A 25,291-nucleotide genomic window follows, 5' to 3' on the forward strand; every position below is an offset into this window, starting at 1 on the left:
GAACACACTTAAACTTAACCTAACAACCATATGGAAAAAGCAACTCATCATGCCACAATATAAAGAAATTCAAGAACAGATGACATTCTCTATGAGTCTAGAAAAAGCCATTTCTAAAGTTTTGGGACTTTGTGGAGCAACAACGAGAGCTGCTATAGAGAGATTGATAAGAATATAGAGCAGTGAAAGATAACGGGGGATGGCTATCAGTTTTTTGCTAGCAATTGTGCATGCTAGCAAAGATAAAGGCTATTCTACCTATAGTTCTGCCTTTGTACTTTTAAACACTGTTCAGTGTTTAATTCTAAGTTCATTGTTGAAAGACACTTGAGAAGGAATACAGAATCAAAAGCTGCAATAAGTATAAAAAAATAATCTCCATGTCCAATATCAAACTGCTAAAATACAAATGTACATGTGCGACATTTGCCACAAACATGGCGCCAGTGTTTTTTTGTGTTATAGCACCACCAACTGGCCCGGCATACGTATGTCTTCTGCGGCACTGCACCCTGTTGTGTGGATGCGCATTTTCTAATTTACAAAAAATATATTGTGCTCGATGTGTTCGGGCCATAAATGTGGCTTCTCCAACATTTGACTTTGGAAATGTTTTTACCTTGCAGTTCAAACTTGGGTCTGCAGTCTAACATCTCTGTACTTAAGGGAAACTAAGTTACAGGAAATTCTGGATCCACATGAAATCAAAGTTCTTCAGAATAAATAGATACGTTTGTGCCATTGCAGATTTTGTTAAAGTGGGATTTCATTTTTCCCAACTGAATTGATGTGTATATTTTCCTTTTCTTTAGTATTAAGCTCCAGCAACAAAATAAATCTATACTTTTTTTTATTTTTACACACCTTTACCAGCAAATTGCTGAAATCAGAATGCTGTGAGAACATTGTTTTTTTTTTTTTTTCAAAAATAATTTTATTCTCCTTTTTGACAACATTGTCATCAAACACAAAGAGAAAACACTTTAACAAAATATTCCCTCATGAACATGAATATACAGTACATGGTGAACTACGGTGACCTGCAGTAACCTCTCTGCACAACAGGTGTTAGGCTATAGAAGATGAGAGACGACGGAAGGTAAATGGAGATTAGTAAAAGAGCTAACGTGAAGCTTCAGCCTGAGGAGTAATGAGCCTCTCAGAGTGGGAGGAAGGATTTAGAGAAAAAGGGAAGTTCTACAGCCGCAGCCTCACACACACACACACACACACCCTCCGATTGGATGCTCGTTTCATTCAAAGTGTTCATGATTGGTCGAGAAGCTCTGAGAGCCGACTCGCGATTGGTTGACTGCTTCAGCTCTCACGCTGATTGACTGCTCTCTTTAGCTGAGAGGTCAAGGGTCAATCTCCTCTGGGATGATGGTCAGGATGACGTCCTCGTTTCCCCGCCTCACCACCGTCCGCAGCTTGTCGTCCCGCTTTATGGCGTTGCTGACATCGGTGGCCGAGGTGACAGGATCCCCGTTGATGCTGATGATGACGTCCCTCTCCTTCAGGCCAGCTCTGCCTCGGAGAAATCACATGTTGGAGTGAAACAAGACGATGTTCTCTGCCTAAACCTGACTGGTTCAAAACCAAATATGCAAACTATACACAAACTGGACAAATTGGAATTTCTAAAATTGTCCTGATAAGGCCCAACTCATCTTTGTTGAGTTGGGCCTTTGTACATTTATTGCTTCCACTGCCAGCTCAAAAAACTTTTACTTGACATTTCAACTCAACAGGATTACTAACAAGAAAAACTCAAGTATGAAAGTCAACAGGACTACAGAAAAAACACCACATGACCAGAAATCAAACATCCCTGGCTGTTTTCACAGTTGGAAGACTGCAACTTGGTTTTCATCTGGTTGCTCAGAAATTTCTCTGAACACCAAATATTTTTTCACCACCCACTTTTTATAACGTCTGGCAGCAACTGAGGGAATAACTGTGCGACTTGTAAATGAAGTGGTCTCAGAATCGGACGAAAACATCTTTAAAGTTTCTCCTGAGAAAACAGAGCACTCACGCCTCGGCTGGTGTTCGGCTGATGACTTCGATGACGTACGCCCCTGAAGTGATGTCGGGGAAGTCCGAATGCCTCTCCTTCAGCTCCTTTGCCAGCCTGAGGGAAAAAAAAAAAAAGAAAAAAGAAGCGGTGAAAACCTTCAAAACACATCAACCACGGGGATTTCATGATACTCAACTGAGTGACGTCTGATTCTAAAACATTAACTGGCACTAAGAGGTTTAAAACTCTGCAAAACATTAAATGAAAAATTGTATTATTGTGGCATCTCCTTTGTCAATAACTGTGAATTTGAATGTCTTTAACATGCCACGATTGTGTTGCTACTTTTGTTGCAGAAGCGAATCTGGAATTAATCTAACTTTTCCAGTCCTCGTCTGCTAAAAAAGGGTTTCCAGCACTCTACTTTGTGTTGTGAATAAAGTACATTGAAAGTTTTGGCTGAAATGTGACAAAAGGTGAAGAATGTGACATAAACGATTTTCAAGGTCATACCAATTATGTGACACAGGCAGTTAAGCTTCAGTTCCTCTTTTGGGATCTTTAAATTTAAACAAACTGAGGCAGATTCTGGCTGTTTCTCTGATTTGGAGCGGGTCTTCCTCCTCCTCTCTGGCTGCTCTCCTGTTCTTCTATCCCTGCCTGTTTCCAGCTCAGAATTGGCAGCAGGTAGCTAAAGATGAACTAAAACATTTTCAGTCTGCTCATCCTTGTTAGGTGGAAAACCCCGGACCGCCCTCGGCTCACCGTGTCACCATGTTAGAAACAACAGGAATCGGGGTACGTGTTTTTAACTGTGGAAACCAAAGCTCTGGCATCAAGATGATTCTTTTATTGATCATGTACAGGAATGAAATGTGATGCAGTCTGGAACAGAAACTTACGACGGAGTGAGACTCATCATTCTGACGCCGATGTATTTCTTCTTTGGTAATGTTTTCCCTGTGGGAAGCAAAAAAAAAAAAAAAAAAAGTCGATGTTAGCAGATGTTTTTAAAAACCTCCATTAGAAGTCTGCAACATTTAAATATACTGTCAACGTTTTAGAGGATCATGCTAAACACAAGTCACTCAAAAGGACTTAATACAAAGAACTTTAATGCTTGGAATAAATACATTTCACTGGAAATGATGACTTTTATTACTGCAGCCAACTGGTCCCAATCACGGCTGACTGTACACACAGCTGGGTCAACTCTTTTTAACCTCGTATCGTGACAGAGTTTTGGACTATTTGCTTTTATTTACGTCATGGCTGCTTGGCTTGTAGTGGGTCCTGTAATGTTCTGTGTTAACGTCAGGACAAAGGGAACCCGATCCAGTGAAAGTCATGTTGCTAAGTGAGATGCGCTTGGTTTGATTTACTATTTGAGTTTTCCTCAAGAACAAAGAAAATGTTTTTTTTTTTTTTTATTATGAGCTGCAATAATGTGAAATTCAGTTTTGTTTTTGTTCTAAATTCCAGGCCTGTCTAGTAGAGTGAAAGCAGCAGAACGAGGTCAAGTGACAACTTTACAAAGTGGTATTTTTAAAGACGTCCTGTTTTAGAAGGTCAAAGGTGACTCACACCGCACTAAAATCCACCCAGAAAGACGGAGCCACACGCCAAGAGTCCTGAGTCAGTCTTACTGAGAGACGTAAATGCAGTAGCAGCAGAGAAACGTCTCCATGTTTGTTCTGTATCTACAATAAAGCCCAGCGACTAGATTTCTTTTTATTTAGTCAAGTGTTTGTAGCATTAAGTTTTAAAATTAATTGTGAAATGTAGCTGAAACAAAACAAGTTAGTTTCTGTATGTCAAATTGGTCTTATAAGTGATGTTAAAGCTATAAAAGATGCTTTCAGCTGAAGGAGGAAGAATTTAAAATGGCAACTTTATGATTTGACATCATGTTTTTTTTTTCTACGTCTTGTTATCTGACTCTAAATTTTCTTTATTCGTTCCATAAAATTGTTTTGTTTGTGATAAAGTGGCTTTTTCACCAACAATCCAACCCATGATTTAATATAAATTCAAATAAAAATCAAACCTTTGAGTCATTTAGTTTCATTATTGGCAACACCTTTTGGAAATGAAACAAAAATTGTTTCTCTTCTGTGGTTACAGCTGAATAAGCTGCATATTTCAGGAAAAAGGTAATCTGTGACTCATAAAGTAAAAACCAAAATCTCCAGAAAAACTGTTGCGATTTACAACTGTTGCGATTAAATTATCAGCACAGAATCCATTTGTTGCGTATTATCGACGACTGGCAGAGTGGCAAACCTTTGGCCTGCCGGTCATGTGACTCTGCCAGGAACTGTCTGATCTTGTCTGACGGGATGGCAAAGGAGATGCCGGCAGTGACCTTCAGAGTGTTGATGCCAATCACCTCCCCGTCCTGCAAAAACAACAACAGGCTCGCGTCATTTCACGAGCAATTCAAGGAACACGGCTGAAAATCAGAGTCAGCTGTGGACCTGACGTCGCCTGCCAAGCGTTACCTAAACTGATTATTTGGCTTCGACTAATGAGAACTTAGCGATGCTCGATGTTTGTTTTCACATCTGACATCTGTTAAGTAATATCTCGGCTGAGGTCGAGTGTTATAAAAAGTTCTGTTTTTGTTTTACAGATTTCATAAGGCCAATCAGAGAAAAAAAAAAAAGCTTTATGGGACCGGTCCATGTTTATTAGAGGAGTGGAATCCATTGTGTTAAAATATTAAAGTCAAAGTGGAAAAGTCATTAAAATCGAAGCTTGAACGTCTAATATGTGAATCAGAGTCCAATGCAAAACAAATTTCACGCTCCATATGTGCGAAGCTGGGAGAAACAAAATTCCTAACCCATGCATCAACGTTCAGTCGTTTTGTTGGCTAATCCTGCAAAAGTCACACAAAAACACGACGAAGTCTGTGGTTGCGACCTGGCAAAATGTGAAATGTGGAGGCGTTTTCCTAAACACCGCTGTTGTGTCTGCTAAGGAGGAAAGAAACCGTGTTGTTGAGTGAGATGTGAGTCATTCAAGTCGGAACAACAGCAACAAACATGTCGATTTGCGTCCCCTCATATCTTCTCCACAAGCAGACTGGGAATATGTCTCAGATAATGGGATCAACATACATGTTCGATATTTACATATGTTGAACAAAATGCACACAAGAAATTTCAAACTTACCAGGTTGACCAATGGCCCTCCCGAGTTTCCGTACTGCAAGAAAACAAACAAGATGAAACTTTCATTCCACTGAGTTCACATTCATTATGACAGCAGCAGCTGCTGCTTATAGGTGATAAAGAAAAAGCGGAATAAGAGTTTCAAACAGGTAAAACTTGCAAACAGCTTAGAGATTTTTTTTTACTTCTTGTAAGCCTCGCTCTCCTGCTCCTCCTGTGCGTTCACTCACGTTAATAATGGCGTCCGTCTGGATGTAATCCATGTCTGAATTGCGGAGGCCCAGCTCCTTGCCCCCTCTCTGGGTGGTGCTGACGATCCCCGTGGTGACGGTGTTCTGCAGGGAGAACGGGCTGCCGATGGCGACCACGAACTCACCGGGGCGGAGGTCCGCAGAGCGGCCGAGGAGCAGCACGGGCAGCTTCGTCTGCACGGGATGGACAAGGCAGAGAGAATGGTGAAATCAAACAAAATCAAAGCTTTCTCTTATCGGCCAGGCTCAAAAGTGACACGAGTTTGTAGATTTTGTTTTATCTGGTTGACATTTTTAAATTGTCTTTAAGTCACAAAGATCATCCTTAGCTCAAACAGGTTTGTTTGATAATGCCGACATATTTTCACAGTATTCCGCTGCATTTTTTTTTTGCAGAACTTCTCAAACTTCACCTCTGGAAGCTGCTGCTGAGAACTTTACGGTTTTCTAAATGACCAAGTAAGCCACCACATACGTCCCATGTTTTTTTGGCAGTAATAGTACAGAACTGGCCTGAATATGCTTGTAAGAATTAAAGATGATTACTCAACCGGTAGTTTTAGAGCTGAAACTCGTGTTTATAACATTAATTGTTCTGTACGAACAATTAGTTCACACACAAAGCAGCACCCAAACACACAAGCGATGCCTTATTTTTCTTACTGCCATGTGAGAGACAGATGTAGCAAGTCAGCTCGCCCTCTGGTCGAGCCTCTAAATCAGCGCAGCCGATGACATGCACGGTGAGGGGAAAAACGGGAGGAGCTGGGTCGGATTCTCAGAATGATCCGAACATCCTGGAATCCATGAAGCACAACCCAGCAGAGGAGATACAAATCTCCGGAGAAACTGGCCTGGAACTCCTCAGGACACAATGATCTAGGATACAGCAACTAATGATAATGATGATGATGATGATGATGATGATGATGTGCTAAGGCCGCTGCTCTGACATCAATTACTCTCTGTTTTGCTCTGGAGTGATCAATGAAAAAGAAAGAGCTGCAAAGTGGAAGTTCACCAACATGTCTTCTATAAAATCTAAAAAAAGGGCTTGAAGTCTTTCAGTAAAAAATTTCTAACTGGCCACCGACTACCTTTACCGCCTGGCGTTCAAGAGTTCATGACTGTAAAAACAAGAGACTGCCAACAACGACAAGCCAAAACCAGCCTCGTCAGAGGGTGGGTGTCACGGTTTAGGATGGAGAGAAGAGCTCCGTCATCAGGGAGGGGTCCTCCGCTCCTCCGGCTGCCGGTCACGGCCCTGTCCCAGTTACAGTTGGGTGGTAAAGCTGGCTCATCGTTGGCTCAAAAAGGCTTCCAGTAAAACAGAAGGAAGTTCAACTTATTTTTACCGGTTTCCTGTAACATCTAGATGTCCGAAAGTGGAACACTGAGAACTCAGGAACAACTGATGAGCATAAACGATGCGCCGGATAGGAAAAAAATAATAATAAAAAATGCAATATGCAGTGCATTTAGAGACATGCAGGTGAAACTTGTGGGATTTTTCCCTCATCAGGTTTAACCAAACGTTTGGGAATTAGGATGTTTTCCCAGGAATGTTTCCCCACTAAATCAGCCATTTTCTTTTTTTTTATTTTTTAACACTAAATTGTCTGACTGTGGCTCTGTCTGCGTTTCTGACTAATTTCCTCACAGACATTAGCATTTCCAGTCCTCCGTGTGATTTTAAAGCCTTTTACATAAAAACCTGCCTGCTTCTGCTCTCACTTAAAGTTTCCCCGAAACATCAGCAGCCCCGGTAACGTTCTCCGGTTTGAAGAGACTTTGGTGCCGGTTTTGTTAAAGTGAGCAGTGACGTTACTCGTGTCATTTTCTCCCCCCTTCGTTTTAGAGCCAACAGCATTTATAAAACAATTCTAAAAAGCACGAATGCAGTTTTTTATTTCACTTTTGACGTTTTTGATAAAATTGTATAATCATTCCGACTTGAGACGAGTTGGAAGCGTCAGTGACCCGTTGAGGATTTGATATGCAGATGTCGGAGAGGTTTTTGATTGGTCCACACAGTGTAAATATTATTGGTTCACTGTTTCAGTAAGTCTTTGAAATTTGACCAAAAGGGTGCACTGTAAAAAACAAAACAAAAGCGTCTCTAATTTACGGTAAAATTCTGGCAGCCGCAGCTGCCGCTATTTTACCATAAATTAGAGACTTTTTTTTTTTTTTACAGTGAGGTTTTGTACTGTGGATAAAATATGCCTAACTCATTCGTTCTGGTCATTTACTGACATGATAGCAAAATAAAATCCAATCTGCTCTGTCATGTTTGCTCCTGCTTTTCCTTTTGAATTTTTTCGTCTGCTTCGTCTTTTCTCTGAGATGATTTTCTCAGACATCCGGCTCAAAGGAAATTTCGCCACTTCAGCTGCACATGTGGCTATTTTGCAAAGACTAAATCAGGCAAGATTACACTTGGATTGTTTATTTCTGCAAAATGTACTGAGTTTCATGGCGACAGAAGCCGGCTGGATGGGGTTTCCACATCAGAATTCCAACTTCATTCCTTTTGATTTTTCCAGCGTGAAACAAAAAAAGTCCAAATGAGGTTATAGTTATCATTCTGTACGAGCAAAATTCATTTCTGTGATTGCTAGCATGCTATGGCTTATTATTATAGTTTGATTTATGATATTTTCCCTTGTGATTCCAATTAGTAATTGTCGGTTTTTAGTGTCCCAGCTGTGCTGTAATTCACCAGTCTCCCACCTCTTCCTCAGTGCTGGAACTGGCCACTGGAACTACAGATTTCCACGTTTCCAGCTCATTCTGTCCACCTGACGCCTCAAGTGACACCTGCGCTTCGCCTGCGGCTGCAGAGCTCTGGAGGTCGGCCAGGCCTTCGTGACACCTGTGCTGTCCCACTGACCTACTTCAGGTCCAGACGTGATGCGAGGCAGAAAAACGGAGACAGATGTCGGAGCCCGACTTTCATCAGCTCCACTCTTCCCCCAAGCATAACAACCGTCTGTTTGTCTCCGTGTGCGTGCATTCGGTTTGACTGCTGCACAACCATGCGCCCGCCCATTTCCTCTGTTAAATAACAAGCCTTCGGGCGACTTACTCAACACACACCTCTGACCTATTTTCTTGTGTTTAATAAGAAAGGTCGAGGTGCGGACGAGGGCTTCAAGAGAAGATCCTCCTCCACTCCAGTCTTCTCTCATAAAAGTCAGTCTGCTGAGTTTAAATCTCGGTACCAGACAGGAAAACAGAAAAAGTGACAACAGGCCTGCAGCCACAGAGAGAGAGAGAGAGACAGAGCGACTTAGGTGGAGTTAAGTGGAGTGGACGGCTATGAGGGAAACAGATGCAAGCTGATGCGACAGACGTAAACATGTTTTCCATCTGAGGGCTTCTGGGTAGTGATGGAGATGTTTCCACAGAACCTTAGACTGAAGGAAAAGCATGTCTGAATCCACAGGTATGCTCAAAGCACAGGCCTTTGCCCGTCGCTGCAGATTGTGTGCTGAGAGAAAGTTTGCGTCCCGAGGTCCCGATGAGTTACGACATGCGATAAAGCAAATTAAACCGTGGAGCCTGAAGCAGAAACAGTGAGCAGCTGCTGTTCTCCAGACCAGAAAAGTGACAGGAAATCATGCATATTTTTAAGCTTTCTAGGAAAAACTTCAAAGTATTTGTTTGTTTGTTTGTTTGTTTTTTATGTTTGCTTTTTGTGGATGTTTTCAAGGTAAATTAGCTTAATGGCTATAAACTTCAACACTTTATGCACGAAAAAAAAGAGCATCGTGTTCTCCTGTTTCTACACAGCCGTCTATCTGCCAGGAATTCATTTTCACAACAGACATTTTTGTTTTATAAAAAAAAAAAAAAAAACAAATATTGATGCCACATGTCTTAGAAACATCCATGCTGATTGATTCAATCCCCTGTGCTAAAAACAGATTCAGACACACTCATAAAAGATCAAGGATTCACTTGTTCAGACCTCATTTAGCAGGGAATCGTGGCTAGTTTAAGAGCTTGAGTGCACTGGAGAATCAGATTCTGATGTGACTTCTCTTAAGCTCCAGCTAAAAGGACTTTCTACAATAAACATTGTTAAAGTCAGATGTTGCTGCTGGGCACATTTTACCAAATAAGCAGCTTTTCATGAGTAATTTTGAAAAGGCAACATCTGCAGGTGGAAACTACTGAAGAAACTCCTTTTTGAAACTCTACAAAAAGACAAAGTCTTTATTATCAAGGCAGATAACGACTCCTTATCAAACTAAAATATTGCTAAGCAAGCCCTTGCTGAAAGGCAATATTCAGCAGTTTAAAGGAAATGCGAGCTTCAGCGTATCAGGAAGAAATGCAACTAATGCCAAATGTTGAAATAAACATATCACCTCCTGTAAACCTGCATTTTCCCCGTTCAAAAAAAGATTAATAATCAAAACGTTACTTTCATGCAGGCATGAATGCACGGCATTCATTAGCACCAGATCTTTTAAGTCCTGTAAGCTGCGAGTCGGCGCGTTGCTGGATCAGACTTGTTTCTTGAGCACATTGTGCAAAAGGACTGATTGGACTGGGATTGGGGAATTTTAGAAATGAGGTCAACGCTTGTTGGACTTGTTAAAACATTTCAGAACCTCTTTTAGCTTTGTGTCAGGGGGCACTAACCTGCTAAACGAGGTCACAGCTAACAGGAGATAACGTCTGTATCGACGCTAAGCTAGGCGGCTCATGTCGAAGTAAAATCCACATGAATGACGGGAGCCAAAGTGTCACAGCAGAGCACTGATCAACCCATCAAACTACAACTCTGACTTAAACTAACCATCCAAGCAACAAAAGAAAACATGATTTTTAAGCCACTTCCAATTGCTCCTTTGTCCCATTCTGAGGCTAATTTGTTAATTTGTGAAGAAAATTTTGCGTGATAGCTCCAAAGGAAAAACCAAATACGTTCCGTCTCCAACTAACCTCCCCCCACCCCACCCCACCTCGACCCCCAAAAAACTACGACCTACATCTCTTCAAAGCATAAACACAGTTGAGTTCTGGTTCTGGATGGATTCAGAAGATGATTTGCTTCATTATCTGAAATGAAAAGCTCCTCTCCTGGGCCCAGACTGATCCATAAACACAAGTCAGACCCTCTAACGTTCTCATGCCACCCTGCAGACGTCCACCCACCAGGAAAATGGGTTCCTACTCTGAAATTATAAAGGAGCTGCTGAGTAATCACTTCCAGACACCAACGGAGCAGAATGGCACGAAGCGATCAAATGCAAAAAACTAAGAATAGATGAAAGCATCATTCGTTTTACTTTTCAGCATGCTTCTGTATTCGCTGCGGAGTGACAGTTAGCTGAAACGTTCAAAACGTTTGTTTTGTTTTTTTTTGTGGATTTTCGTGCTCGTGATCAAAACCGTTCATGAAAGTAACAGAGCTGATCGAATCACAAACAAATAAATCAGGACCTTTATGTTAGTATATATAAATTTAATTTTGGATTAACATCAGAGCAACTGAATTATAGTTTTTGTGTGTGTGTGTGTGTGTGCGTGCGTGCGTGCGTGCGTGCGCGCGTGTGTGTGTGTGTGTGTGCGTGTGTGTGTAAAACTCAAAGCACCAGAAGCTTTTTATGAGCTCTTAATTTTTTGCATAAATCCTTCGATTTCAGGCTTTGAGGTTTTAACTTAGATTTGATAAAACCTGCTCCTTTCGTTTGAAACGTCACAAAAAAAATCAGCCTGGTTGAACAGCAGGAGATCACCCAAGACTTCAACAGAGCTCAGTTACTTGTTTTGATTTTTCACTTTGGTTTTCTTTTGATTTTTTTTTTCCTTTTCAGTTTTCAAATTTCAGATTTAAAGCAAAACAAAAATAAAAAAAAAAGACATAAAATGAATTTTGGGAAATTATTTTTGACAAAAACACTCTTGCTTTACGTTTACTGACCTGATTCCAAAGTAAAGAAAAAACTATAAATAGAAAAAAATGCTGAGTGCAGCACTTCATCCTGAAATGTGGCAAAGGACAATCTCACATTTTCCAGAAGGAAAAGCAAAGTCACAGCGGTGGCTGACCTTCCTGTCTAGTTATTGGTAAAGCTCACACTGCCTCCCACAGCTCAGCCAGCAGCCACGCTGCTGCTTACGTTGCTTTCAACCATTTTTGTCCCTCCAGGCGGTGCGTTGTAAAGTGCAGAGCGATTTTCAACAACGGTGGAAAACCCCAGCAGCGCCTGACAGAGACTCGGCGCGCAGATTCAATTTACAAGAATCTGACACACTGACACTGTCTGTCAGTGTGTCTCCCCCCCCACCCCACCCCCGTCACAGCCGACTCTTTTAAATCACACAGGGATGAAAAACTGTCTTGTTTCCTGTAGAAGGGAGGATAACCTGATGCAGAAAGCAGCACTGATTGTTTCCTCCCATGCCAGACGTTAAGAGTCAACCTTGCTCTTTGCACTAATGTGTTTTGCAGCAGTACCTGTTTTCATCCTGGATGCAGGAACTTAAGAGCGAAAAAGTCATCCTGTTCCCACAGTACCTTGTCGATACTAACACTGATTTTTTAGAAGCTTTCTTCCTCTGTTTTCATTGTTATTAGACTTTTTTCCTCTCCTAGTAGAAGTCTGGCATTCCACAGACTTTCTTTACAGTCATAACATTGTTTTGTTCTCCTAAACTTACCAATAACTCTTAATTCCTCTCGTGGATTTTTTTTTTTTCATAATCATTTGGTTTTCACCTATAAATCCTGTCAGAAATGTACATCTCTGACAGGATCGAAACACAAGTTGACGGACTTTTCTTCCTTTTTTTGTTTTTTTTGCATCTCTTCATCGTTAATCGCAGAGATCAGGTGCCTGCCAATGCTCAGACGTCTAGGCCTGCCGGAGCTGAAACCGATGCGAAATTTCCACACGTTGTCACGGAACACGATCGCGGCTCGATCGAGAAGGAATACTGCCGCAAGGCCGCTCTAAAGATCGAGATTAAAAACACACCCAGGAGGAGCTCCTGTCTGTACAGGCTCCGGGGGTGGCGGGGAGGGGGAAGACGCCTCAGATGCGGCAGCTGGAGACTTCAACACACCACTATCACGATTCGAGCTCGCATTTCCTTTTTTGTTTCTCTCCACTGAACTAAATTTCTCTGCGTGCCTCCGATGCTATCTGCAGCCAAGCGCAGTTCTCTATGCAAGTAGAAGTTTGTGTTAAGACCACCTATGATGCACTAAAAAAAATAAAATATGTTCCTCTATCTTAGCTTAGAGATGAGCTCATGAGTTGTGATAAAATAGATCTTCCCACAGCGGCAGCATAAGTTTGTTATTAGGAAAGGAGAAACTGGAGCAGACGAGCGACGGAGAAACTTAAACTTCTTTCCATCGGCGTCAAGCCCAGGCTTTTCTGTCCTGAACCTGCAGCGACACGCCTGACAGCTTCACCTGCACTCGGCTCCTCGCAGCTGCGGTTCCACTCAGGAGCCTCCTGAACGCCGAGCCGCAGAATGTTCACACCGTTCAGAGAGGCCGTTTCAAAGGAGCAGAGGGGATTAAAGAGAACTTCACCACTAACAAGCCATGTATCGTAACACCACCATTACCCGCCCCTTCCCTGTGATCATAACTTAATGCATATTGTCGAAAGCGGCGGGTAAACCCAAACTTTCTGAGGTCTGAGGACCGAAACAGTGTACAACAGACTCACCGTGTAGCAAAGGGCAAAAGAATCAAACTAAAAGGAGACGTTTTTAGTTTTAGTTTAGTTTCAGTTCTTTGGTGATGGAGGCCAACAAATAAACAAAAAGAGAAACTTTTCTCTATGTGAAAGGTTTAATGCACAAGTAACGTTTTTCTAATGATCTAGCATGTAGATAATCTGTAAAAGGAAAAATACGCAGAAGTTGGAGTTCCTTTCCTTCTTTTTCTTTCTGTACATCCTCCCACATCATGTGAAAGCAAACCTCATCACATTTGCACCCATTGCAAACCAGTCTGAGATGCAGCGAAAAATCACGTGACGTAACGTGTGTTCTGGGTGTGCAGTGACGAATTGTTTTGTGTTTCCAAGCAAACTTCAACCCCCCCCCAAAAAAAAAAAAAAAAATCTCCCATTTCTAATGGTTAATGAATTTCTTCATATTGACGTCCTGGAGCTAAAGTTTCCCCGTGCAAGCTGTCCGAACACGCCAAGAAGCCAACATCCACTGCAGCGTTAGCTCACTGTTTGCTCTGCTGTCAACCTGCCTCCCCGTGTCTTAGTGAGATCTACCTGTGTAAATAAAGCTAAGTGGAAAACACCCCCACTTCTGTCTGTGTCTGCGTGAGCAAAATTAGGACGGATCTCCACCAGATCACCTGCTTCATCTGACAGTGGCGAGAAGTGCTTTTGACTCAAAAGCTACCGTAAAATCCTGGTGACCGATATCCAACTTTAAACCGTTCTTTTTCTTGTTGGTTTAGGCCTTGTTCTCTAATTACTGACAAATTGAAAAAAAAAGAAGAAGAAAAAGCTGTCAAACAACAACAGCTCCCTGTATTTGTCTCCCTAATAAGAGGGGAGAGGAGGAAAGGGTTTAATGTGAACCTCAAGCAGTCTGTCATTGTGCAAAAAAGTGTTAGATGAGACGAAAAATAATTCAAGGTTTCAGCGACGTGAAGGTCTTTTTGGCTGCTTATGTCAATTTTCAAATCTCTCCAGTGGTTTTTGGAAGAGATATCACAAGTTGGAAAAAAAATTATGCAGTTGAAGTTTTGAAGTAAAGAACAGGAATAATTGTGTACATTTTTTGTGTTCCAGGCAACCATATATCATGTTGCAATGACAGATAAAATGCTGATGTATATGATGTATATATAAAGTACACGAATAGTTATAGTTTAAAGCTCTGCAGCATTTAAAATCGGCTCCCCAGTTAGAGAGAAGTGGTGCGACTCTAACCCAGAAGCACGCTCCCTTCATAGCGACCACAGCAACATATGTGTTAATTGAAGAATATATAGTGTTTAAAGTTAAATAACAATGTGTACTTCTACTGCAAAGCACGAGTAGAGAGAAGTCGCTGGTTGCTTCGTCTACAATTACACTTATTTTGAAGAAATGCAGAGCAAGACGTTTTCTCTTATCTGCAGTTGGGTGATTTATTGCCAAAGCACCAAAAAGAGACAGAATTGTGTCCAATTTCTGGTGTCACGTTGGTTCTTTTATTATGTTTCTCTTTTGAACAAACAGTTGAGAGACCTACATATTGCACCGTGCAAACTGCGGACCTGAGTAAAAGGCCAAAATAGCACTAATAGCCCAGCTTGTAAAGTTTCTAACAGCCTGCGCAGCGTGCTGACTCCCTGAGAAGATGCCCTCCCCTCACTGCCTGGTGAACTCAAGGCTGAGCTTCTAAGGAGCAAGAAATAAATAAATACATAAAAATTTCCGTTTTATGAAATTATTGCATTTGTGACGCATTTCAGTCATTCCTTAAATGTCCTGTTTGACCTAATCTACTCCAGTCATATGTTTAAATGTCACAAACGGTTTAATTTTTTCCCCTCTGACCTGCAGAGTTCAGACTAAAATCTGATGTTACAAATTTACCCTTCAGTTGTCTTTAAGCGGTCATGAAATTTGCCTTTTTTTTTTCTTTTTTCTTTTTTTTTTTGAAAACACGCCAATTCACAGTTGCATAATACGCTCGGTCTGCTTTCATAAGCGCAGCTGGACTTCATTTCCTTTAATTTACTGCCTATTTGCTCCTCTGAAAGGACTAGTGAAGAAGTGAAAAACATGGATTAAACTGCCTGGACTGAAGTCCAATAGCTGATATAAAAACACCATAAATCAGGAAATATTTTTGATTTTTGAAAACTGACCAATAAACCAATTTAAACCAATTTAAACCAACCAATTTAATAAACCAATAAAAGCTTAAAGAGTACCTGGAAATGTAACAGAAGTTTTTTTTTTGTTTGTTTGTTTGATTTTTTACCATATAAATGCTGTGTTTGTGTTGAGGTAAAAACAATGTGCTATGAAAAGCGAAAGACAAATTTAAAACACATAAACACCGTTCTCGGTCCCTGCTGACCTGCTCCATCTGTTGACACTTTAGTGAGTCATGACATTTTTCTCCCTGAGACGCCTCGCCTCAAAAAAAAAAAAAAAAAAATCCCACCGGGTTAAAATTAAAACCAGACTTTGCTCTCAGGAAATCTTAATGAAAAACACACTAATACTGTAAATACCTGAAGGAGAATGGATTGTTTTTGGAAAACAGACACAGAACAAGAAGATGGAAGAAGAAGTTGGAACATAAGAGCCTGGCTCATATTTAAATAAGATATAAATTTAAATATAATGAAGCTTTAAGGATATGGAGAAACTGCCAGAGAAATTAATTTAAAATATTTTAGCTGTATTGTCTTGGTTTATTAGTTATTAAGGAAATAAACTGTTAAACTGTATCTTTTTCTTAGGCACTGTCAGACAAATAATGACTGACTGAAAATTTAAATAGAAATAAGAAAAAAATAACAAAACAATTCATTATGACAAAATCAACTGGGTACTCTGGTTCCTACACAGAAATGTTATTCCCAAAACAAAAAAGTGAAAATGTCATTTTAGGAAACCCAACACAATTTTTTTTTTTTTTTAGGAGCAAGTTCCAGAGTGAAAATGTTAACCTTGTGTATTCACGTGGACAGAGAAAACACCTGTTTTGTGAAAACGCTGACATATTATCTCAAGTTTTTTAACGTGACCTAGAATCCCAAACGCATCACATGCGCCATATGTTGCAGCTGCAATGGTGGACTGCGCATCCGTCTTATAATTTGTTTCATAATGCTAAAACGACACGGAGAAGAAGCTTGATTTCGTCTCCTCTCAACACAAAAGACACCACTTGACGTTCGCCATGCTTGTTTTCTTGTTGGGTTCACCTCTAACCTCGTGTGGAAGCTTTAGGCACATGTCCAATACTTCATGCTTAGCGCCACTTACAGGCCTGGAGGAGTAAAAAAAACCAAAAATAAAAAACGTTTCGGGCCGTTTCTATGTGGAAGAAAAGATTTCTGGCGTTTTTGAAACCAGGAATCCATTTTCGGAGAAAACGCTCTAAGGTGTAAACTGTGCCACAAAAAGATATTACGGAAATCAAAGTTGACCTGCTCTAATTTCATAATCATTCGTAGAGGGAGTCACAGCTCAACGACTCTGAGGTCGCTAGGAAGAGTTGATTTAAACGACAACCGACTGGGAACAGAGTGAAACCAAAACGGATGAACTCAGATGTGAGATCGTAAACGTAAAGACAAACAGAAGACACTCAGTTCATTTGTTTTCTCTGGCGCCCTCTGCTGCTCACCGGTACGTCGATCTTGATGAGGGCGATGTCGGCCTTCTCGTCGATATCTTTGATCTTGGCGTCGTAGGTGGCGCCGCTCTTCAGCTCCACCTGCAGGGCATGGAGAAAAGTTCGTCTGACCCTCACCAAAATGTAAAGATTTAAGCAGTCAAAAAAACAACTTGAAGAAATAAAAACTACAGCACGATAAAATCTAACATTTCCTGTAAGAAAGGAAAGAAGCAACAGAATATTCACTGTTCTGTAAAGGTTCTGGACGGATGGGACAACACTCTTAAAGTCACGAGTAAAGTCAAGGTGTTTTATATACGCTAAAGATGTAATTCATATATTAAAAGGTTAAAATGCAACTCGGGAGCTTCACATACCTTTACTCTGTGCTTATTGGCAACCACGTGGGCGTTGGTGACGATCAGCCCGTCTTCAGAAACGACGAAACCAGAGCCGCTGGCGACGGCGACCTCCCTCTTAGAAAATATCATCCTAAAGGGAAAATGATTCAAAACAACCTCAACAAAGCATTTCACACCTAAAGATAATCCTGTTTAACACCAGAACTTTCAAGAGAATTCATAACTTTAAAGATGAATTTTAACAGATTTCGTCATTCATGAATTACAAAGAGCTGCGAAAAATATCCTCGCCCGAAGCTGCAGAGGAATTTATGTTGCAACATTTTAAATTTCACGCAGCGTTCTTACTTGCGGAAGAGTTCAATATGAACGACAGCGGGAGCGATTTTCTCCACCACGTCGGCGATGAAGTTGTATTTGTGCCGCAGACTGTCGAGGTTCAGCTGGGCTGAAAGGGAGAGAAACACAGTATCAGTGCGTGGCGTCGCGGCCAATCAGAGGATCTCTGTGTGGTCCGGCCTGAAACGCAAACGACATAGATGAGAGGCGATAACTCTGCTTTTGGGTTGCCAGGTTAGACGTGTAAAACATGCGTTAACCTGGGTTTGGATCGCAGAGAACAGATATAAACTGCAGACAAAGAGTTTATATCTGACGTAGAAGTCAACGTGAACCTGAGAGAGCTTCTCGTTCTGATCCTTATAAAACAAAGGAAGAAATTCAGAGCATCAAAAGATATGGAGAGAGATTTGCAGACAAAGAAGAAGAATTGCTCCTGTTGTGTCACGCTATTCCTGTTTGACCCCAGAAGTAGATTTGTAAGAGATCCGCTTCTCAAACCGATGCTGTGGGAAAGTTTCCCCTTTCCCAGTCAGATCCCACGGGACGAACAATTAAACACATCCTCCTTTCTGTGTCGTAAACATCGAATTTAGAAACAGTAATTGCAAGCAGCCTGGACTTATTTCACAAATGAGCAAGCAAAACTTTACCAAACAGCTTTTAACATCGTTTCTGCTGCACGCTCGTGTTTTTTTTTCAACCAACAAGAAGATTTAGGCCTATTGCAAAACTGCTCAGTTGTGACTTTAAATTTAATCCAATTTCCCTTCAACACAGAGTTTACCTCTAAACTCTGTCAATGTTAGGTGTTGGACATGTTGTGCAAATACATAAAACATAATCCCTGGGTTTACGAATGAAGTAACGTCAAATTCTTGAGGGAGACATTTATTTTTTTAAATCAGTGGCTGAAATGAGATAATGTCATACTTAAATAAAAAAAAATGAACTGCTGTCATGTCAATAGGCTGTCCACTGAAGGCAGAAATGGTTGACCTGTGGATCCTTGGACCTTCCTACCATTTCAGGCTGTTTGCCACCTTTTTAATTTTAGTAACAGAAATGTTTTTAAAGTGAGGATAATTTTATTCTTTCCATGTCAGTCACCCGTCATCATTCTGAGCGCCATAGTGGCTGGTGACTTACAATGAGACATTTAAGATGCTCCGATTATCTAGACGCTATGCCTATGACATCGATTGTTCGACGAATGAACGGATGGATCAAGAATTATTTTGATGACAGAAAATCTAAAGATCTTAAGCCTGACAGACAAAAATTGGACAAGCTGAGAAAACCTGGTCAATGAGGTCCATCAAGCTGAACTCATGGGGACGATTAAATGTTTCGACTGGTTTGTTATTAAAAGATATATATATATATTTTTTTTTTAATCAAACCTCTTATGTCACATAATAAATGTGACCTTAACTGGGCCAGACAGACAGGAGTCCTCAGTGAGGACATTGTCTCTGCTCTTTTTCCTCACGGTCACAAGTCGGCAGGGACAAGTTGGCCGGTGCCCTGCAAATATTTAGGCTGTTTTCAGATCTTATCACAGGAAAAGCTCTCAACTCCGTCGTCTTGGCAACCACTTCGCTTCATTTCAGAGGCGTGAACCTTGGGCAGCACAGTTGCTCCGTGCGACTCTTTCTAAACGACTCTTTCTTTCCTGTTTCCCTGACCTGAGAAAATACAACTTTGCAGAGATGCGTTTGTTTTTATTAGAAAGACCTAAATAAAAATGAACCTCAACTCTCGGTGTGGCATTGATTCGCTGAATCATTTCCACCAAACACTGATTGAAACGTGATTGAAGTCAGGAACGCAAAGGGTAAGAAACGAGGCATGAAGCTTGGGATTTTGGTCAAAAAAAGGGTGAAACCTTTATAAGTTACGATTTAATGTGAGCACCTGGAGCTGACAGCTCTAAAAATAAAAAAAAAGTCTGAAGAGCCGACCTCCAGAGCTGCAGCAGAACGCCGCATTCTCTGCAGCAGAGCGTCTGGAAGAAACCTGCCAGTGTTATAGGCCGGATGCTCGCCCGCAGGATTAATGCTTTGCCAGCTGATGCAGCTTTGAAAGTTGAAGTGAAATTAAAGAAGTCATTTGGACAAAAACAGCCAACTAAGCTGCTGGTGTTGGTAACAGCTCAGCGCGCTGGGAGGTCAGGAAAAAGCCTCTGACCGAGCAAATAAAACTGCCTCAGACGGCGAGATCAAGTGTCCCTGAATGCAGCACGGGGAGAGTTTTAAGCGTCAAATTCCGTAACGAAGATCAAACAACGAACTGTTTTCACAGAAGCAATGCTCTGTTTTCCAGGGGATCACTTTGGGAAAGAATTTGAACGCGCTGAGTCACCGTGCAAACGTTTGTTTCTCGAGTCCAAACAGCCGACAGGTCTGCACACGGAGATGAAGCGCGGAGGGGAGTAAGAAGCAAACGTTTCGATCCCCAGATCTGGGTTAAACAAACGTCTGACCTAAATCTGTCTCTGTTTAAGGAGTTACACAACCCAGCGAAGAGGCGGATCACCGGCGTCTCACCGACACCGTCCAGATTTCTGCCCCGAGGCCGTAAATCAGAAACGACTGCTTCGGATTAGGAACGGAGTCAAGGAATGACGAATAAATGTGGTTTTTGGATGAGCCGACTGTCGGAGCGGGACGGGGAGGAGAGGATGCACCACGATGCTTGGGATTCTCAGGAGGAGAGGGAGAAAGTGGAGCCCGACTTTGACCTTGATTTACTCTTAAGAATCTCTCTGCCTCAGCAGGTCCGGTGTGTTCACAGCTGCGGCGTCTCCGGGATGTGTGCGTCCTTCATGACTCGGAGCTCTGTGCGCGTTCTAGCCGCACAGGGGCAGTCACTCGGGGCGTCCTGGATTTATTTCAACACATTATGACCCTGTTAAGATAACATAGAAGGGTGTGTTTGAGAGGGAGTGAGCGCCGGAGCTGGAAAACAGCCCCTCCCCCCGGTCCCCCTTTTGCTGCAGTTTCACGGCGCCGCTCAGGAGATGGAGGACGGCCAAAGACCCCGGGAGAGGAAGAAAATGTAACAAATAAGCGATATTTTGCCGTAACGCCGGTGAAACGCAGAAACCGCCTCACTAAAACTCAGCAGCAAGAGAGGCGAAACTGGAGGAGAAAAAGAAAAAACTCAACATCATTTTAATTGTTTTAAACAAATGAATTTGTTACATCTTCCTTTGCTGCAAGTAAAAGCTGTAGATCCTGCAGTCGAGGTCTGACGCATAAAAAACATTTTGTTGTCAGCCACCGACTCCCTTGCAGCTCTGGCTGTGTGTTCGGGGCCGTCGTCCTGCTAAAGCTTTCCTGCTGAAGAAAAGCCTCCCCACAGCATGATGCTGACCCCGCCAGAGGGTTAATGCACGTAGCGTTTCATTTTGGGTCAGATGTGAGCAGTGCACATTCTTCTCTGGAAGAATGTGCACTGCAAGCACAAATTTTTGGACACAACAAAACTGACCAAAAAATTGCAAAAATCTGCAAAAGGGATTATGTTGCTGGTTTCTTTTCTTCTTGTCTTCTTCTTCATGTAAAGGTCAGATTTGTGGAGAACACAATCTCCAGCTGTTCTGCCAGTAGATTGTTTTAGCTGAACGGTGGGTCTGCTGAAATGCATAAGTCATGAGTCACACAGCTCTGCAGCTTCTCTGGTTCACACTCCAAGGTTGGGGTTTTGTTTCATAACTGCACCCAGCTTCAAACAACCTTTTTCCTCCTGACCTGTCTGCTCTGGTTATTGCCTCTCCTCTTCGTCCACTAGAGAGTTTTCTAACAAAAGTCGGAAAACAGAACGTTTGCATGAGGTTAGCTTACACTCAGATGGACTGTTTGTGAAACGGGTGATTTCCAAAGGCAGGCTGGCAGCTTTTTTTTTTTTATATATATATATATCTCGAGCGTTAGAGTAAAGTGGGGATTAAAACGAAAGCATGCAACGATTTACTGATTTGCGACATTGTTTTGAAATCCGTGCATCGCTTCATTCCAAGTCTCGGCAATAAATGCACTTGACACTTGTGGCAAAATGTGAACAGGAGTGTGTAAACTTTTGTCGCAGCAGTTACAGAGCATTAACTTCACTGACTTCACTTTCTCCCAACAAGTAGCTTTTTGCCATCAAGCTACTTTCTGTTGAGTTATCCGGGTTTGTCCTTTCCACCTCTAGATTGCACAATGAAATATGTGCAGACACTCCAATTGATCAGTTTATGTAATTAAGGTCCCATACAGACACATTTCATCTATTATCTAAATGATTACATGGATATGACCTTCTTGCATAAGCATAATGAAAGCATGAGGACATGGGAGTGAATGATGTTCAGGGAGGTGTGTGACTTCTAATGGGGCTGGACCAGTTGGTAGAAGAACAGAAAATCAATGTACTACAGAAAACTGTGCCAGAAAAGAAGAAAAAGAAAAGTCAGAAATTATTTTTTTTTAAATAAGGGGGGACTGAAAAGGGGAGGTTGAAATGTTGGTGAAAATGTCCTTGTTGAAGACCAAAAAGACAAAAAATGAACTGTGAGCTGGGCAGTTTGGCCAAACATTTAGCTTTCACTGTTAATATCATTTTAAATGTGAAAACCTGGGTTTCCGTGCAACTTGGTTGTTTTCTTTAATAAAACAAAGGGTGAAAACACGGGAGTGCTCATTGAAACTTAAAAAAAAAAGAGAAAAAAAATCTAAATTACATAACATCCTTCTGCACCCCTAAAGCAACAATGATCTGGAGTTTAATTTAAATCAGATTGATGAATTAAGACAATTTATGAAAACAGAGTTCAGCGGCGAACATCAGCAGCCTTCCATTCGGCGGTTCTCTTCCCTTTAAGCTTACTTTCCTCTTGATTGATCTTTTTCTGTCCCTTTTCTTTTTGCTTTCTACATTTAGCACAACTGGTGAACCAACAACTAATGAACGACGATTATCTGACACATTGTGGTTGACATAACAATTATGCTACCCGGTTCAAATTGTGGATTAATCAAAAAGCATTTAGGATAAAGCCGTCATGTATTACTTGTTATTGATAAAAACCCTTCTTTGGCTCCAACAAAAAACAAAACAAAAACAAACAAAAAAAACCCCACAGGGTTAAAATGATCTAATATCACTTGCTTTGCTTTTGGTCTTCAAGTAAACAGTGATTTAAATGTGTTTCAAAGAAAAAAGGCGATTATTCACCCCACATAGTTCATTTGTGCCTACTAGGTTCAAGCAGAAGTAACCATCAAATGTTTTAAATGAGGATTGTGTTATTTAATATTATGTAAGATGTATATGTGTGTAAATATCGTGTGTTCTCTTTGAGCCCTTCACAGTTGCAAAGTTCGCTCATACTTCTGGCCGACCCTAATTGTCGTCTATTTCCCTTTAGATGCAATCTGACCATGCACGCGCACGCAAGCACACATGCGCTCACCCTTCCCGCAGGCTCCTCTCTGGATGAAGATGACCGGCGGCTGCTGCAGCTTCATGGCCCGGTTGCTGACGCGCTTCAGCTCGCAGATGTTCCGGTAGGACACGCCGTCGCTGCCGCACACCGGCTCGGCGCTGCTGCACACGCACACGCCGGACCTGCCCCTCCGCCTCACGGTGGCGGACACCTCCACGCCGTCGGTCACCCTGCACTCCATGCCCTCTGCGCAGTCCTGGTCGCCGGGGCCGCCGCACTGCTCGCCCTCGCCGGACGCGCACACCGGGCAGCAGTTGCAGCTGTCCAGCACGTCTCCGGCCAGGCAGTCCGCGGGGATCTGCGGGCACTGGGACTTGTCGCATCTCTCCGGACAGTCGATGGCGAAGCGCTTGGCGACGCGCGCCTCGGACAGCAGGCAGGAGGAGGCGAGCAGCGCCGTTACGCACGAAAGAAAGAGAAGCTGCATGACGGGACTGTCCGAACTGAAACCCAGAGACTTGGAGAAGAAAGATGCAGACAGTGCCTAATAAGTAAGACGCAGTGGGAAACTTTCACCGGCTGCTCCGGTTTATACAAGCTGCGGGATAAAACCTGCAGGTGATTGGTGGAGATAACGTGACGTCATTCTTAAGGATGGACGGGTAGGGATGGGGAGGGGGGTGGGCGAAGAGGGTGCATGTTAGCGGAGAATAAACGTCAAGCAGACTAAACTCAAGTTTTATAAACTGGAACTACTTTAAATTGCAACTTCATCTCTTTCTTCAGGGAAGCAAAGCTGGTTTTGTTTCAGAGGCCTCATCTGAAAAGTGTGGAGTGCATTTGGATTGAAACTCCGCGAGTCAATACTTTGTAGGGAAATCGCAATTAAAGTCGCAAAGCGTTTGCAGTGTATCACTGAGTTTTTAACACCTCTGCTTTTTTTCACACTTCCAAGTCTCTGCTGGGCAACAGGATCCCCACAGCATGATGCTGACACCACGGTGTGTTACTGTGTGGATGCCGTATTCATCCCTTTCATGCATGAATTATGATGCTTTATGTCAGGTGTTTTTGTGTTTTTGATTTTCTTTAAGCATAGAAAAAAGGTGGGTAAAAAAATTGGTAAAAAAAAAAAAAAAATTTATAGGATTTTTCCCCCCTGTAATTTTCTCCAAAATACAAAATTGTTATTTGGAAAATACATATAGTGACAAGTTTCCCTTCCATTATGGTCCTCAGTTCAGCTCTGTGCATCCTGTCATCGACTCTAACCTGCTTCCCTGTTCCTGTTTAAACAGACATTTCCACAGCATCGCTGTATTTTGAGCAGATTTAATTTCCCTCCTTCTTTCACATGTTTTCTACGTTATCTGAAGGATTATTGCTTCTTCTTCTTTTTTTGCCACTCTGAGGTATTGGTTTACAACCTGCGCCGATTGTTTGCTAATCTTCTCAGGAGGTTTCTTGTTGTTTTTCCAAACGTCGGATGTATAATCTCTTTGTAAACAGTTAACAGCTGGATGGAATGGATCTGCTTTCTTGTTCCAAACGGCTGCTGATGCCGCAGGGTTTTCAGTGCCACCGCACTCCGGCAGTATCCTGCCCTCTGATTGACCCGACCCCCCCTGGCAAAGCTGAAGAGCAATCGTCACATTGATTTTTCCAGTATAGAAGACTGGAAAGTTCAGTTGTTGCCTCTGCGAGGCCGTGCAGAATGTTCAGCATTTTTGCAAGGCGGTATTTGAAGGAAATCACCAGATCGCCCAATTTACTTTCTGTTGCTCATCTTCATCTTATATTGAGTCAATTTTGTTGCTTTCATGGTTTTGTTTTGCAGCTGTGACAAATGCCAATATCAATTTGACCCTCAGCATCAGACTGTGTACCAAGTTTAACCCCCTGTTGTCAAATTAAAGGACATATAATTCATAAAGATTTGTCGAACTTCAATATAAACAAAGATTCTATGTTTCTTGTTCCAGTTTTATGTCATCAAATAGTTCATCAGATGTTTTTCTTAAGAAGTTAAATGCACATAAAGTACCACTAACTTAAAATAACACCTAAAAAGAGTTAGACTCATGACTTATCACTGAAAGTTTAATAAATTTCAGATTTGCAGCCACAAACTGAAGAAAAAAAGCATTTTATTCTGTGTTTACCCTGATGACGGCACTTCTCAGAAAAAGAAGTGCCCTTGTGTACAATCCGATTAACAAAACCGTTAAAAATGTGAAATATTCTGCAGCAGGCGACAGCTTCCAGCATGTCTGAGCAGAATAACTCGGAGTCAAAGACTCTGGCGTTAATCTCGGCCAGGGCTGAGGCGAACTGATGTGTCACACACACACACACACACACAC

General features: G+C 41.9%; 1 protein-coding gene across 1 annotated transcript; it reads right to left on the reverse strand.

Moving 5' to 3' along the window:
- Nucleotides 1-923: 923 nt before the first annotated feature.
- Nucleotides 924-23,504, reverse strand: htra1b (HtrA serine peptidase 1b). The gene is made up of 10 exons (XM_007565204.2): nt 22,956-23,504; nt 17,504-17,603; nt 17,171-17,285; nt 16,803-16,892; nt 5,427-5,621; nt 5,198-5,230; nt 4,304-4,418; nt 2,923-2,980; nt 2,039-2,134; nt 924-1,527 (listed from the first exon to the last, which is right to left on the reverse strand). Exons 1-10 carry the CDS (start codon nt 23,413-23,415, stop codon nt 1,359-1,361), a joined length of 1,431 nt encoding a protein of 476 aa, XP_007565266.1. The 5' UTR covers nt 23,416-23,504; the 3' UTR covers nt 924-1,358.
- Nucleotides 23,505-25,291: the final 1,787 nt, after the last annotated feature.

This window comes from Poecilia formosa, unplaced genomic scaffold (assembly GCF_000485575.1).
Source record: "Poecilia formosa unplaced genomic scaffold, Poecilia_formosa-5.1.2 Scaffold173, whole genome shotgun sequence".
Classification (NCBI taxonomy): Eukaryota; Metazoa; Chordata; class Actinopteri; order Cyprinodontiformes; family Poeciliidae; genus Poecilia; species Poecilia formosa.

What these genes read in the sequence shown, in the direction of transcription:
- htra1b (XM_007565204.2), bottom strand. Translation starts at nt 23,415, where the DNA reads ATGCAGCTTCTCTTTCTTTCGTGCGTAACGGCGCTGCTCGCCTCCTCC. An exon ending in CCAATAAGCACAGAGTAAAG is followed by an intron (nt 16,893 to 17,170) that starts GTATGTGAAGCT and finishes CATGCCCTGCAG; the next exon opens with GTGGAGCTGAAGAGCGGCGC. An exon ending in TCATCAAGATCGACGTACCG is followed by an intron (nt 5,622 to 16,802) that starts GTGAGCAGCAGA and finishes CATCCCGTGCAG; the next exon opens with ACGAAGCTGCCCGTGCTGCT.